General features: G+C 44.8%; 1 protein-coding gene across 2 annotated transcripts in view; it reads right to left on the bottom strand.

The window, feature by feature from the left end:
* The window catches only part of rcan3 (regulator of calcineurin 3), a 43,486-nt gene that overhangs the window by 13,626 nt on the left and 16,110 nt on the right, over positions 1-13,750 (bottom strand). Inside the window, exon 1 of one of the 2 annotated variants that reach the window (XM_087780616.1) lies at positions 9,215-9,455. The exons of the other annotated variant lie outside the window; for it this stretch is intronic. Within the exon in view, the coding sequence (XP_087636742.1) occupies positions 9,215-9,301 (87 nt within the window). The 5' untranslated portion in view covers positions 9,302-9,455. Of the gene's footprint in view, positions 1-9,214; positions 9,456-13,750 lie in introns of those variants that run through there. 2 annotated transcript variants of the gene reach the window in all.

The raw sequence follows: 13,750 nt of genomic DNA, 5'->3' as shown, positions 1-13,750 counted from the left end.
CGTTTCCTCGCCGGAGGACGAACACACACACACACACACACACACACACACACACACACACACACACACACACACACACACATTCTTGTGCGGCTACACAGTCGGACGTCCACCAGGAAGCGAGTCAGCAGAGTCGACTCCAGACTCGTGTCCAGACTGGACTCCAGACACTCACAAGAGAAGATGCAACGTCTCCGATGGAAGGAAGTCATTTTTATTCAACGTATACTTTGTTCATTCATTCCTTACAATTCTTCAAGGGCCACATTCACTTCTATGATGTTAGGGGCCGTCAAGCAAAAACAAATACGAAAAAAAGAAGGACATGCGTCATCAGGCCGTGACATTTATTAAGATAAATAAGAGTTTTTTTCCAAAACATTTATTCAATTAACTTAAAAAAAAATGCTTTGAGGGATTCAAATATTCACGAAAAATGACACACAAAAAGGAGGGAAGTGTGAAAATGTAATAGGACTAATAAATACAAAATACATTTGTTAATGCATTAAAACCATTAATACCTTATCATACCGTGACATTACGAGGGCTGCGGTGGAATCACTGCCAATACTCTACGGAAGTAAAATCACAAAAAAAACAAACTAAATCATGAAAATGTTGATTAAATCGACTCACGAGGATCAAACTGCACGTGTCAACAATCTTTCTGCTGAGGATTTGTTTTTAGAAGCTGCTCTGGTGATCAATGATCACAGATGAACCCGCAGAACATCATCGTAGATGGTTTTATCTCATGTTAATCTTCTGATGAGCAGAATCATCATTTTAAATAATAACACGATCTCCTGTGACCACGTGTTTCTCCAGCAGGAGGCGATCACGTCAACTTTACAGCCAATCAGCATCGACTCCTGATCATGTGATTCACCGCTCGTACTGAACCCAGAAAGACGAAGGACGGATCCTCAGATGGTCTCAGTGTGTGACGGTACAAACCTGCTCACGACCGTCACATGAGCTTCTAAACATAGACACAGTTCTTTGAAACACGCCTCCGACGGTTCCGTGTCCACCGGCTATTTTCAGAAGCTTTCCAGAGGCGCAGAGGTGCGTCTGGAAACTGGATTGGAAACTGTGACAGCTGGACATTTTGACGACAGGCTCGTCCGAGTGTGACGGCGTTTTCTCCTCGTGCTCGTGGACGCCACGAAGAACTCGCGCTCGCCGTCTGCGGCCGGACGGTCACATGGTAACCAGACCCGGCGTCCGGGACGAGCGTCTTTTGTTCTACGTCACCCTAATGGACGCAACCTTTAGCCGACACCTGAGTCCGAACTCTTCTCTAGGGTTTCAGGCTAGAGTGAACCTCGCGTCTCCACCTGCCCGGAGCCCAGACTGTGGGGGGGTGAGGGGGGGGCAGGCACACCTGAGCCCGCCGCCCCGGCCCAGGATCGCTCAACCCTGCCCGGCTGCAGATCCAGTTTCCTGCCGGCGCTGGAACCCGATCGCGTTCCAGCGCCTGCGTCCGTCAGCTGTCGAGCTCCTCTGTTCGGCAGCTTCCGGTGCAGCCGAGCATCATTTCAACTTTCAGATCCGATCCATGATGGATGAGCCGCGGACACGAGATCCTCGTGAAGACGCAACCAATCAAATGTCAGGATTCAGACCAAAGGCTAAACTGGCTTTTAATGAATTTGGCATTTGAAGCGAAACACCAGCGAGTGATTAGTGAGAGTCATGTTATCATCTTCAACACAACATCAGGGAGTCACTGGATGGATGGATGGATGGATGGATGGACGGACGGACGGATGGATGGACGGATGGATGGATGGATGGATAGAAGGATAGAAAGATAGATGGATTGACAGGTAGAAAGATGGATGGATAGATAGAAGGATAGAAAGATGGATGGATAGATAGAAGGATAGAAAGATGGATGATAGAAGGATAGAAAGATAGATGAATAGATAGAAGGATAGAAAGATGGATGATAGAAGGATAGAAAGATAGATGAATAGATAGAAGGATAGAAAGATGGATGGATAGAAGGATAGAAAGATGGATGGATAGATAGAAAGATGGATGGATAGAAGGATAGAAAGATAGATGAATAGATAGAAGGATAGAAAGATGGATGATAGAAGGATAGAAAGATGGATGGATGGATGGATGAATGGAGGGATAAATAGAAGGATAGAAAGATGGATGGATAGATAGAAGGATAGAAAGATGGATGGATAGAAGGATAGAAAGATAGATGAATAGATAGAAGGATAGAAAGATAGATGAATAGATAGAAGGATAGAAAGATAGATGAATAGATAGAAGGATAGAAAGATGATGGATGGATGGATGAATGGATAGAAAGATGGATGGATAGAAGGATAGAAAGATAGATGAATGATAGAAGGATAGAAAGATGGATGGATAGATAGAAGGATAGAAAGATGGATGGATAGATAGAAGGATAGAAAGATGGATGGATGGATGGATGAATGGAGGGATAGATAGAACTACAGCCACGAGTACATTTTCTACTTGTCATCGTCCAACTTAAAGAAAACCTTATAAACAACTGGTTCACCTTTGATGTGAATCCATTTCTCTTCTCACACTGACTTAAAAGAGTTGACTTGCTATGGAAGTGAAATGATAATAATAATACTATCGTAATATTATTTTTTCAGCGTACACCGTATACAACATCACTGTATCGACTTTTATATAACATTGTTTGTTTACAAGGCTGCGATTCTATTCTTAAGAAAGAAACCAATACGTACTTGTTCCTACAGTATCACAACATATCATATTCTTAACCCTTAGATTCAAGCCAATACACATCAACAGTGAGAGGTCACGGAGGTCAAATGGAGATAATAATAATAAAACAAACCTTAATATACAGGTTTACACAGGTCGTAAAGTGTCCGTTTGTAAAAGTTGATTTATTAATATCAAATACATTTCTTGTATCATGAAAGTTGTTTTGTTTATTTACGACTTCATTGAAACAAATCAAAACGAAGCCCTTGGCAGAGGTGTGTCTTGACTGAGTGCTTTACCAGTTACCTACAGTTTCTGCTTTGAAAGTGTGTTTTGTGAGAATAAACAACTGTTTTCTAGTTAAACCTCATCTCTGGCTCGTCATGCGAGCATAATAACACTCCTCAGGTCACTCTGAGATGTTTGTAACACGAGCCGCAGACGAGTCATCGGATCTCTTTTCACTTCTGCAGCATATTTCAGTGTTGACACAACCTGAGACGCACAACACACACATCAACACACGGAAAGTGAGCGAGATGCATGGAAAGTTCTCACAGAGGAGCTCAGGGAAGAGCTTAGAGAAGTGCTGACACACACCTGGACACACACCTGGACACACACCTGCAGCCTGCAAGTTACAACATCAACCAATGGGACGCTTTCTTCGTCATAAGCTCCGCCCACTGAGTGGAGCACTGGGAGATGTGATTGGATCGGACGTGTGTCAATCAAAACAGCTGATTCGGAAATGAAAGTCATGAAATGAAGAAGTGAAGTGAGAGGGTCGTCATGACGACATCACCGTGACAGTAACAATAGAAATATATTCTATTTTAGTGACGCGGAGCCGATGAAAAAGTGAAAGATTTCAATGTAAAAAACAAACAGTAACAGAGTTTGATGTTCGCCTCGAAAACACCTTTGTTTTCAAGTGAACAAAGTTGGCTAAAAAGTCATGTGTGTGTGTATGTGTGTATGTGTGTATCTGTGTGTGTGTGTGTGTGTGTGTGTGTGTGTGTGTGTGTGTGAGTGAGTGTGTATGTGTGTATCTGTGTGTGTGTGTGTGTGTGTATGTGTGTATCTGTGTGTGTGTGTGTGTGTGTGTGTGTGTGTGTGTGTGTGTGTGTGTGTGTGTGTGTGTGTGTGTGTGTGTGTGTGTGTGTGTGTGTGTGTGTGTGTGTGCTCACTCTCTGACCACATGCTTCAACCTTCACTGTGTCCTGAGTCATTATGTGCTGATGCTGCTTGATCTTTAACATTAGTGCGCACACACACACACACACACACACACACACACACACACACACACACACACACACACACAGACACAGACACACACAAGACCTTTTGTGATCACCCTGGAACGACGGGCTCGAACACAAAGTCCGTGTTCGCACCGACAACCTCTCGGCTCATTAATGATGTAACGATGGAACCGGAGTGTGTGCGTCGCTCGTTCACGCCGGCGTAACAACTGTGTCAACACAACGACAACAGTGGCTACACAAAAAACACCACACACCACTACACAAACAACACGTCGTTTACATTCCAAACACACAAGCTGCTATTTTGGCCTAAAGCTTTCCATGAAGTGGTTATAAATAGAAATAATCCACATCCAAGGTCGAGGATTCATCTTCACATTGGAGACATGAATCTTGTCGACCATCACAAAGACAGAAAAGGAGGTGAACTCATCAGAATCAGCTTTAATCTGTTCCCACCATCCATCTTGCTCCGTCTGCCAGGAGCCGGATTAGTCGTGTTCAGTGCGACACGGAGCGTTGACCTTCTGGTCTGAAGACCTTCTGTTCTGAAGACCTTGTGTCTGAAGACCTTCTGTCTGAAGACCTTCTGTCTGAAGACCTTCTGTCTGAAGACCTTCTGTCTGAAGATCTTCTGTTCTGAAGACCTTCTGTCCTGAAGACCTTCTGTCCTGAAGACCTTCTGTCCTGAAGACCTTCTGTCTGTAGACCTTCTGTCTGTAGACCTTCTGTCTGTAGACCTTCTCTCTGTAGACCTTCTGTTCTTAAGACCTTCTGTCTGAAGATCTTCTGTCAGTAGACCTTCTGTCTGTAGACCTTCTGTCTGTAGACCTTCTCTCTGTAGACCTTCTGTTCTTAAGACCTTATGTCTGAAGATCTTCTGTTCTGAAGACCTTCTGTCTGTAGACCTTCTGTCTGTTCTTTTCACTGAACCCCCTTCGTTTGAAACTTCCTGAAGCTTCAGCCATGTTGAGGTTATGATCTGCAGCATAGATGCATCACATGACTCGTGGTCTCCAGGTCACATGACTGTCCAAGTCTGAGTCCAGAACTATCATAACTAATATCATAACTATCGTAACTAATAACAGGGATTTAATGGTAGAGGAGAATCTAACGGTGCATGTGTGGTAGTATGAAGTAAATATCTTCTCTGGGTCCATCAGATCATTCAGAGGAGCCTACGAGCTCCAGGATCTTCTTCATCTTAACTTCTTGTCTCTCTGTGTATATGTGGACATTAAATCTTTATTTCTTTAACACAGAATACATATCAAAACCAGTGAATCTATCAAATGGTAGTTTGTTGGACTTGTAGTAATAATAGCTTTACATTGACTTCCCACAAATACTTTGTTTGTCGTGAACGTGTCACTCCAAGGATGTTCAGAACAGTTACAGTGTCACCTGGACTCCCTTGAACCAGAGGTGCTAAACAGGAAGTTGATATGAATCATACAGTTCGCTGCGTGACTCGTTCAGCTCGACTCAAGTTACCAGACAGTTTGTAAATCTGATGAAAATCCCATTAGCAAGAAACTGAGTGAATATTGGAATCAACATGAGTGAAGAGTTGCTCAAACTTTTGACCAGGTTTCACCTTCTCAGGATATACGTCTGCCTCTGTTAAGATGAAAATATTTTATTAAAGTATTTGATTATTTTCGCACAAAAATTGTATTATAAACACGTCCAGTTCACAGTAAATATGTTCTTCACACACATCGTAAACATGTGCAATTATAACAAATACTTTAGAGATTTCTGATCCTTTTCCTACTTTTTTAAGTCACTGAATGTATTTCATCGTCTGAACTTAAGATACTAACTTTGTGTGTACGTTCATTTTCATGCTTAACCTTTGAACTAATATGATCTACATCTCTAAAGGTCACCGGGGTCAGTTGGTTTCACTCACGGTGCTGCAAAGATCTTCTTTATCAACGTGACATGAACTGATCCGAGTCACAATAACATGTTTTTTTTACTTTTTGGCTTAAAAAAGTAAAAGCAAATCCATTTTTATACCAACTTTTTTGACATTCTTGAGCAACTTCAACAACTTAAGCTAGTTTTATATGTAACAGTGAGACACGTCTATGAGAAGATAGTTGACGTGTGTGTTACTGTGTGTTACTGTGTGTTACTGTGTGTTATTGTGTGTTACTGTGTGTTACTGTGTGTTACTGTGTGTTACTGTGTGTTACTGTGTGTCACTGTGTGTCACTGTGTGTCACTGTGTGTTACTGTGTGTTACTGTGTGTTACTGTGTGTTACTGTGTGTCACTGTGTGTTACTGTGTGTCACTGTGTGTTACTGTGTGTTACTGTGTGTTACTGTGTGTTACTGTGTGTCACTGTGTGTCACTGTGTGTTACTGTGTGTTACTGTGTGTCACTGTGTGTTACTGTGTGTTACTGTGTGTTACTGTGTGTCACTGTGTGTCACTGTGTGTCACTGTGTGTCACTGTGTGTTACTGTGTGTTACTGTGTGTCACTGTGTGTCACTGTGTGTTACTGTGTGTCACTGTGTGTCACTGTGTGTCACTGTGTGTTACTGTGTGTTACTGTGTGTCACTGTGTGTTACTGTGTGTTACTGTGTGTCACTGTGTGTTACTGTGTGTTACTGTGTGTTACTGTGTGTCACCTCACCACAGTAAAGGTCGACCAGGAGGGTTCACATGTTCTGTTATGTAACCTCGTCATGCTGCGGTCATGCCTTCGACAACATGATTCCACAACAAACACACACACGACCCAAACAAACGTTGTGTTGAGTGTGTGAGGACGTCTGGAAACAGTCGAGCAGCTGCGACTGCGTCCAGAGGTCAGAACCTGATTTGTTTCAGGGACATGAGGTTCCACACGTGTCGGGAGAAAACACTGGCATTCCAAGTACACAATAAACACACAGCCGCGCGTACAACCAGACGCACACTCTTACTCAACAATTGAATCAAAGCTGCACAAGTGAGCTGAGCTATGAGGCATGAGATCAAGCCTGATCCTTCTGGTCCATGAACGACTCGCATCACACGATCACGCAGCAGGTGAGCGAGTCGTCTGTGAAGCCATTACCCAGAAGCCTCGGCGGCCAAGTTTCAGAGAAACCATCTGTGAGTTCTCTGTGAAGCAAGAGTTCAGAGACGATTGAGCCTCGATCAGTCGCTCGTGAAACACAAGGATCGTTGACGAGCTCTGAAGGTTCAGGTCAGGAGAGGACGAGGCTGAAGAAGAGATGAACTCAGGTCATCGTTTGTGTGTTTCATCCACGACTGTTCGACTCTTCTTCTCATTTTCTGACTCACAACTGAAAACATTTGGATATTTTTGTTTAAAATATACATTGTCTTACATTCCCAGTCAAAGGTCAGTCAAAGTTAGTGTTATTGTAACAGTTTGTTTTCATGTCTAAACCAGAAGGATCTTCTCGCCTGCAGTTCATACTCTGAGCCGCTCTAGTAGAAGAACTCACATTTCTCCTTCAAACTCTTCACTAGTTTCTTTCAGGATCATTTTAAATTCTGGTTCTTACTTTCAGATCTATTCATGGTCAGACCTTCCATCAGTGATCTGATCCAGACTTACACCCCAGCTCGGGCTCTGAGGTCTGTGGATCAGAATCTACTGATGGTTCCTGAACTTCAGGACCAGAGGAGAGAAATCCTTCCAGACTGTTGCTCCTAAGCTTTGGAACCATCTCTGTGTTTGATGATCTACAAGACGTTTTTATTTGTTCAGGCTTTTCCTTGATTCTCTGAGACTCCTGTGTTGTTCTCAGTGTTATCTTGACCTTTAAAATATATACTTTATTGAATATTGTTTTGATTGTTTAAGCGCTTTGTGACCCTGGTCTGGAAAAGCGCTACATAAATAAAAATGACTTACTTACTTACGACCATCAGTTCATGTACACAAGTCACTTTAATCGTAGTACATTTCTGTTGTATTTACCAAACACCACAACAGAAAATCCTGTTTTGGTTCAACATTCCTGGAAATAAATATTTATGATTCTTATCGTACAATTGTCATGTGATATTATAGATGGTTAGATAAAATATGAGCAGAAGAGAAGTTAAAGTCCCTGAACATTGAAGTGTGTGTGTGTGTGTGTGTGTGCGTCACGATCCTGACGCAGACGTCGACGTCAAACAACCGTTACACACTGAAGTGAGTCCGTCACAAGTGAGACGTCACACGAGAGAGCACACACACAACCGCTCACACAGACTCACAAACACATGAATGCTAACACTGCAGCCGACAGGAACACAAGTTTGTGTGTCATTGAATGATCAGCTCGTTGCTAACTTTGAAAGTTAAAGTTGTGTATTTGTTGTATGATATTCATGAAAGAACACTCAAGTGTCGACTCAGTTTGACACATCAATCGTTTGCTCATGGGTTCAGAGTTTGTCATTGTGTGTCGGAGCCTCCAGGAGTAGGTCATGACATCAGCAGGATCAACACGCCGAAGTGGAAAGTTAACTATTTTTACACAAGTACTCAGATTATTATTCTTGTCTCGTCAAGATGATGTCAGTACGAGTCATAATTTCCTTCAACAAGAAGAGTTTTAATTGTTAGTAAGTTCAGTTTGAACGATAACTATCAAATATATAGTTTCTAAACATAATCTTACTTTAGAATCAATGACGTTTACGACAGCGAAGGACTTTTATATCAATAATATTTTTTAAAGCAGCAATTTTAGGTAAGAAAATGAGTGAATGATTCCAGCAGGATTCACATGTTCTGAAGGAAATAATTTGTGGTAAAATAGGGTCTGTTGGAGTGTAAGGCTGATGAACGAGAACCAATGAAACAATAGAAGGTCGTTTCTGTTGGATTCATTGGTCAAATAATAGAAACGGTGACGTGAAGCTCGTTGATTGACAGCAGCATGCATTAGTTAGAGGACATCACAGTACACCTGCAGTGGTGAGGGGGGTGAGGTGAGGGGGGTCTCTGGTCCAATGCGTCTAAAAACCTCCTTCTTCACCCGCAACACGCTTTTACACCCGTTTTGGAAGGAACTCACCCTGACTTTGTAAAGTTGAAGAACACTTACATAAGCAGTGCTGCAGCGAGTCTCACCCTCCTCCCCCTCCTCACCCTCCTCACCCTCCTCACCCTCCTCACCCGCCGAGACTCCCATTGATAAAACAAACCAGCTCCCGCGCACGCGCACACGAGCGTCGTCGTACCTTCATCTTGTCGGACGTGAAGACCTCCAGGTCCACCTCGCACGCGATGATGGTCAACATCTCCAGCTTCATGTTGATGGACGGCATGTTCCGGGTGAGGAGGAGAGGGACTAGAAAAAGACGCGCGAGCTCGATGGAGGCTGCGAGAGATGTGCGCGCGAGATGTGCGCGTGAGGAGAGAAGGAGGTGCGCGAGGAGAAGGAGGTGCGCGAGGAGAGAGAGCTGCTGCAGGACTCGCTGCTGCTGCGAGAGATGCTGCAGAACCTTCTCTCTCTCTCTTGCTCTCGTTCTCTCTCTCTCTCTCCCTCCCTCCCTCTCTCTCTCCCTCTCTCTCTCCTCCCTCCCTCTCTCCCTCCCTCCCTCTCTCTCTCCCTCTCTCTCTCCTCCCTCTCTCTCTCTCCTCCCTCATTGACGTCATCAGCATCCTTACGCTCTTACGCCACTCCAGTCACTGCAGAGCCTCGGACGCTTTATTCCGCTTCAAGGCTCTTTCTCTGCAGTAGAACATGTTCCAGTCATTTTGCGCGGAATTAAAATGTCAAGAAGGTCGAGATCCGTCGTTGGTCCGTTTTTGAAATAAAAGAAACGCTGTTTTTCAAACACCTGTCACTTTTAATCACCTGGGTTCATTTTTTTTGGCTATGATGCATTATATTGATTCGAATGATAGATTATTAAAAACCCAGAGATGCACATATAGTACTTCTGATGATACAAAATTAAATTATAATATTAAATATAATTATAAAATGATTGAAAACGACGTAATAACAGTTTCTCTCTCTGGAGGAAGATCTTAAAAACCTTCCAAAGTTTCGATGCATTTGTTTCCATGTTTTGTCATCAACACTCCTGAACATTAAATATATTATTTAAACATATTCTAAACCCATCAGTTATCATAAGTTATTATGTAAAAATAAATAAGAAACTAAGTATTTTGCTTACACAAACGCTCTTGTTAGCTATCTAGAGCTATATATCGTTGACTATCTAGAGCATTGGCTATCGAGAGCGTTGGCTATCGAGAGCGTTGGCTATCGAGAGCGTTGGCTATCGAGAGCGTTGGCTATCGAGAGCGTTGGCTATCGAGAGCGTTGGCTATCGAGAGCGTTGGCTATCGAGAGCGTTGGCTATCGAGAGCGTTGGCTATCGAGAGCGTTGGCTATCGAGAGCGTTGGCTATCGAGAGCGTAGGCTATCGAGAGCGTAGGCTATCGAGAGCGTAGGCTATCGAGAGCGTAGGCTATCGAGAGCGTTGGCTATCGAGAGCGTTGGCGATCCAGAGCGTTGGCGATCCAGAGCGTTGGCGATCCAGAGCGTTGGCTATCGAGAGCGTTGGCTATCGAGAGCGTTGGCTATCGAGAGCGTTGGCTATCGAGAGCGTTGGCTATCGAGAGCGTTGGAAATCGAGAGCGTTGGCTATCGAGAGCGTTGGCTATCGAGAGCGTTGGCTATCGAGAGCGTTGGCTATCGAGAGCGTTGGCTATCGAGAGCGTTGGCGATCCAGAGCGTTGGCGATCCAGAGCGTTGGCGATCCAGAGCGTTGGCGATCCAGAGCGTTGGCGATCCAGAGCGTTGGCTATCGAGAGCGTTGGCTATCGAGAGCGTTGGAAATCGAGAGCGTTGGCTATCGAGAGCGTTGGCTATCGAGAGCGTTGGCTATCGAGAGCGTTGGCTATCGAGAGCGTTGGAAATCGAGAGCGTTGGCTATCGAGAGCGTTGGCTATCGAGAGCGTTGGCTATCGAGAGCGATGGAAATCGAGAGCGTTGGCTATCGAGAGCGTTGGCTATCGAGAGCGTTGGCTATCGAGAGCGTTGGCTATCGAGAGCGTTGGAAATCGAGAGCGTTGGCTATCGAGAGCGTTGGCTATCGAGAGCGTTGGCTATCGAGAGCGTTGGCGATCCAGAGCGTTGGCGATCCAGAGCGTTGGCGATCCAGAGCGTTGGCTATCGAGAGCGTTGGCTATCGAGAGCGTTGGCTATCGAGAGCGTTGGCTATCGAGAGCCTTGGCTATCGAGAGCGTTGGCTATCGAGAGCGCTGGAAATCGAGAGCGTTGGCTATCGAGAGCGTTGGCTATCGAGAGCGTTGGCTATCGAGAGCGTTGGAAATCGAGAGCGTTGGCTATCGAGAGCGTTGGCTATCGAGAGCGTTGGCTATCGAGAGCGTTGGCTATCGAGAGCGTTGGCGATCCAGAGCGTTGGCGATCCAGAGCGTTGGCGATCCAGAGCGTTGGCGATCCAGAGCGTTGGCTATCGAGAGCGTTGGCTATCGAGAGCGTTGGCTATCGAGAGCGTTGGCTATCGAGAGCGTTGGCTATCGAGAGCGTTGGCTATCGAGAGCGCTGGAAATCGAGAGCGTTGGCTATCGAGAGCGTTGGCTATCGAGAGCGTTGGCGATCCAGAGCGTTGGCGATCCAGAGCGTTGGCGATCCAGAGCGTTGGCGATCCAGAGCGTAGGCTATCGAGAGCGTTGGCTATCGAGAGCGTTGGCTATCGAGAGCGTTGGCTATCGAGAGCGTTGGCTATCGAGAGCGTTGGCTATCGGGAGCGTTGGCTATCGAGAGCGTTGGCGATCGAGAGCGTTGGCTATCGAGAGCGTTGGCTATCGAGAGCGTTGGCTATCGGGAGCGTTGGCTATCGAGAGCGTAGGCTATCGAGAGCGATGGCGATCGAGAGCGTTGGCGATCGAGAGCGATGGCTCTCAAGAGCGATGGCGATCTGGAGCCTTGGTTATCTAGAGTGTTGGCTATCGAGAGCGTTGGCTATCAAGGGCGTTAGCTATCTAGAGTGTTAGCTATCTAGAACATTGGCTATCAAGAACATTGGCTATCAAGAGCGTTAGCCATCTAGAACATTGGCTATCAAGAGCGTTAGCTAACTAGAGTGTTGAACATCAAGAGCGTTGGCTATCTAGAGCGTTGGCTATCAAGTATGTTAGCTATATAGAGCGTTAGCTATGTAGAGCGTTGAATATCAAGGGCGTTATATATCAAGAGCGTTATCTATCAAGAGCGTTAGCTATCAAAAGCGTTTGCTATCAAGAGCGTTATCTATCAAGAGCGTTAGCTATCAAAAGCGTTTGCTATCAAGAGCGTTAGCTATCAAGAACATTAACAAACTCCCGACCTAAAGCTGCTCGACTTGACAGAATGTGCTGCTCAGCTGTAAGTGTTGGTCACGAAGACGCAGCCGATGCCGACGTAGCAAACAATTCTGCCAATTATCGCAGCATCAAAATAGTCATTATTTCCACCACGAGTGGCTGTCGGTGATGTTGTGATCCCGTCTAACACTCAAACGATACTTAAGTGCTTTTAAAGTCAGACAATGACGTCGCTGGAGACGCTTCTTTATCTCTAAATGACAAGTGTGCGATCAGTTTCAATCCCTGCAGTTGCATAATAAACATTCATGGTTCTGCAGCCACAGCTCTGACAGACTCTGCTTCAGGGAGGAACTATTTATGTTGTGTCCGGCTTGGTTCAGTCCAGACGGGAACTCCAGTGACACCAGCGCTCGACTAGCACAGATCACCTGCTCACTCCTCAATCTGGACTAGTTGTGACGGAAGAGCAGAAGTGACATCATGGACACTCGTGTGTCACTCGTCAGTCGCCCGGACACATACCAAACATCTGACCTCAAAAGAGAGCCAAAATAAAGGCTTATGATTGGCCGGTCAGTCTTGTTGTCGTCGCTCGTCTGCAACGATAACCAGAGACGATTATGATGAACCTATGGTAGGGTTTTCCAGGTGAGTGTCGCTAGAAGGATTTTAAAAACATCAGAAATAAAATGGTTCTGGTTCTGCGATGTTAATAAGTGGAAGAACAAACGTTACATACGTGAAGTGTGTTCGGATCAAAGATACAGTTTCAACAAACACAGCAACACGTCTTCAGCTTCACTTCCTTGAGTCGTCTGCTCCTGGAATGATTGGATCATTTATTTACGTCACGTCGGAAAATTCCGTTTCAAAAGCTCAGCGGTGAACATGAGCATCATCTCACAGATGGAAGTTGACGACGATGACTCTTGCATGACGGACGTCTTGACATCTTACGTCAAGTCTGGAGCAGAAGAAATACTTTGTTCCAGTTCACAGAGCGTCTCAGGTGATCAGAGATCAGAGGATGAAGAGCAAAGAGCTTCTTGTCGTGATGGTGATGATGATGAAGATAAGGGGGTGAAGATGATAATGATGAAGATAGTGATGGTGATGAAGATCAAGAAGATGATGAAGATAAGGGGGTCAAGATGAAGATGAAGAAGATGATGGTGATGAAGATGATGATTATGATGAAGATAAGGAGGTGAAGATGATGATGAGGATGGTGATGAAGATGAAGGTGATGAAGATTTAGGTGATGATGATGATGTTGATAAAGATAAGGGGGGAAGATGAAGGTGATGATGAAGATAAGGGGGTGAAGATGATGATGAGGATGGTGATGAAGATGAAGGTGATGATGGCGATGATGGTGATGGTGATTATGGTGATGATGAAGGTGATGAAGATGATGATGATGGTGA

The sequence above is a fragment of the Callionymus lyra genome, chromosome 18 (assembly GCF_982586985.1).
Source record: "Callionymus lyra chromosome 18, fCalLyr1.hap1.1, whole genome shotgun sequence".
NCBI classification, from domain to species: domain Eukaryota; kingdom Metazoa; phylum Chordata; class Actinopteri; order Syngnathiformes; family Callionymidae; genus Callionymus; species Callionymus lyra.
The sequence above is the reverse complement of the archived record's forward strand: the minus strand, read 5'-3'. Positions and strand labels throughout refer to the sequence as shown.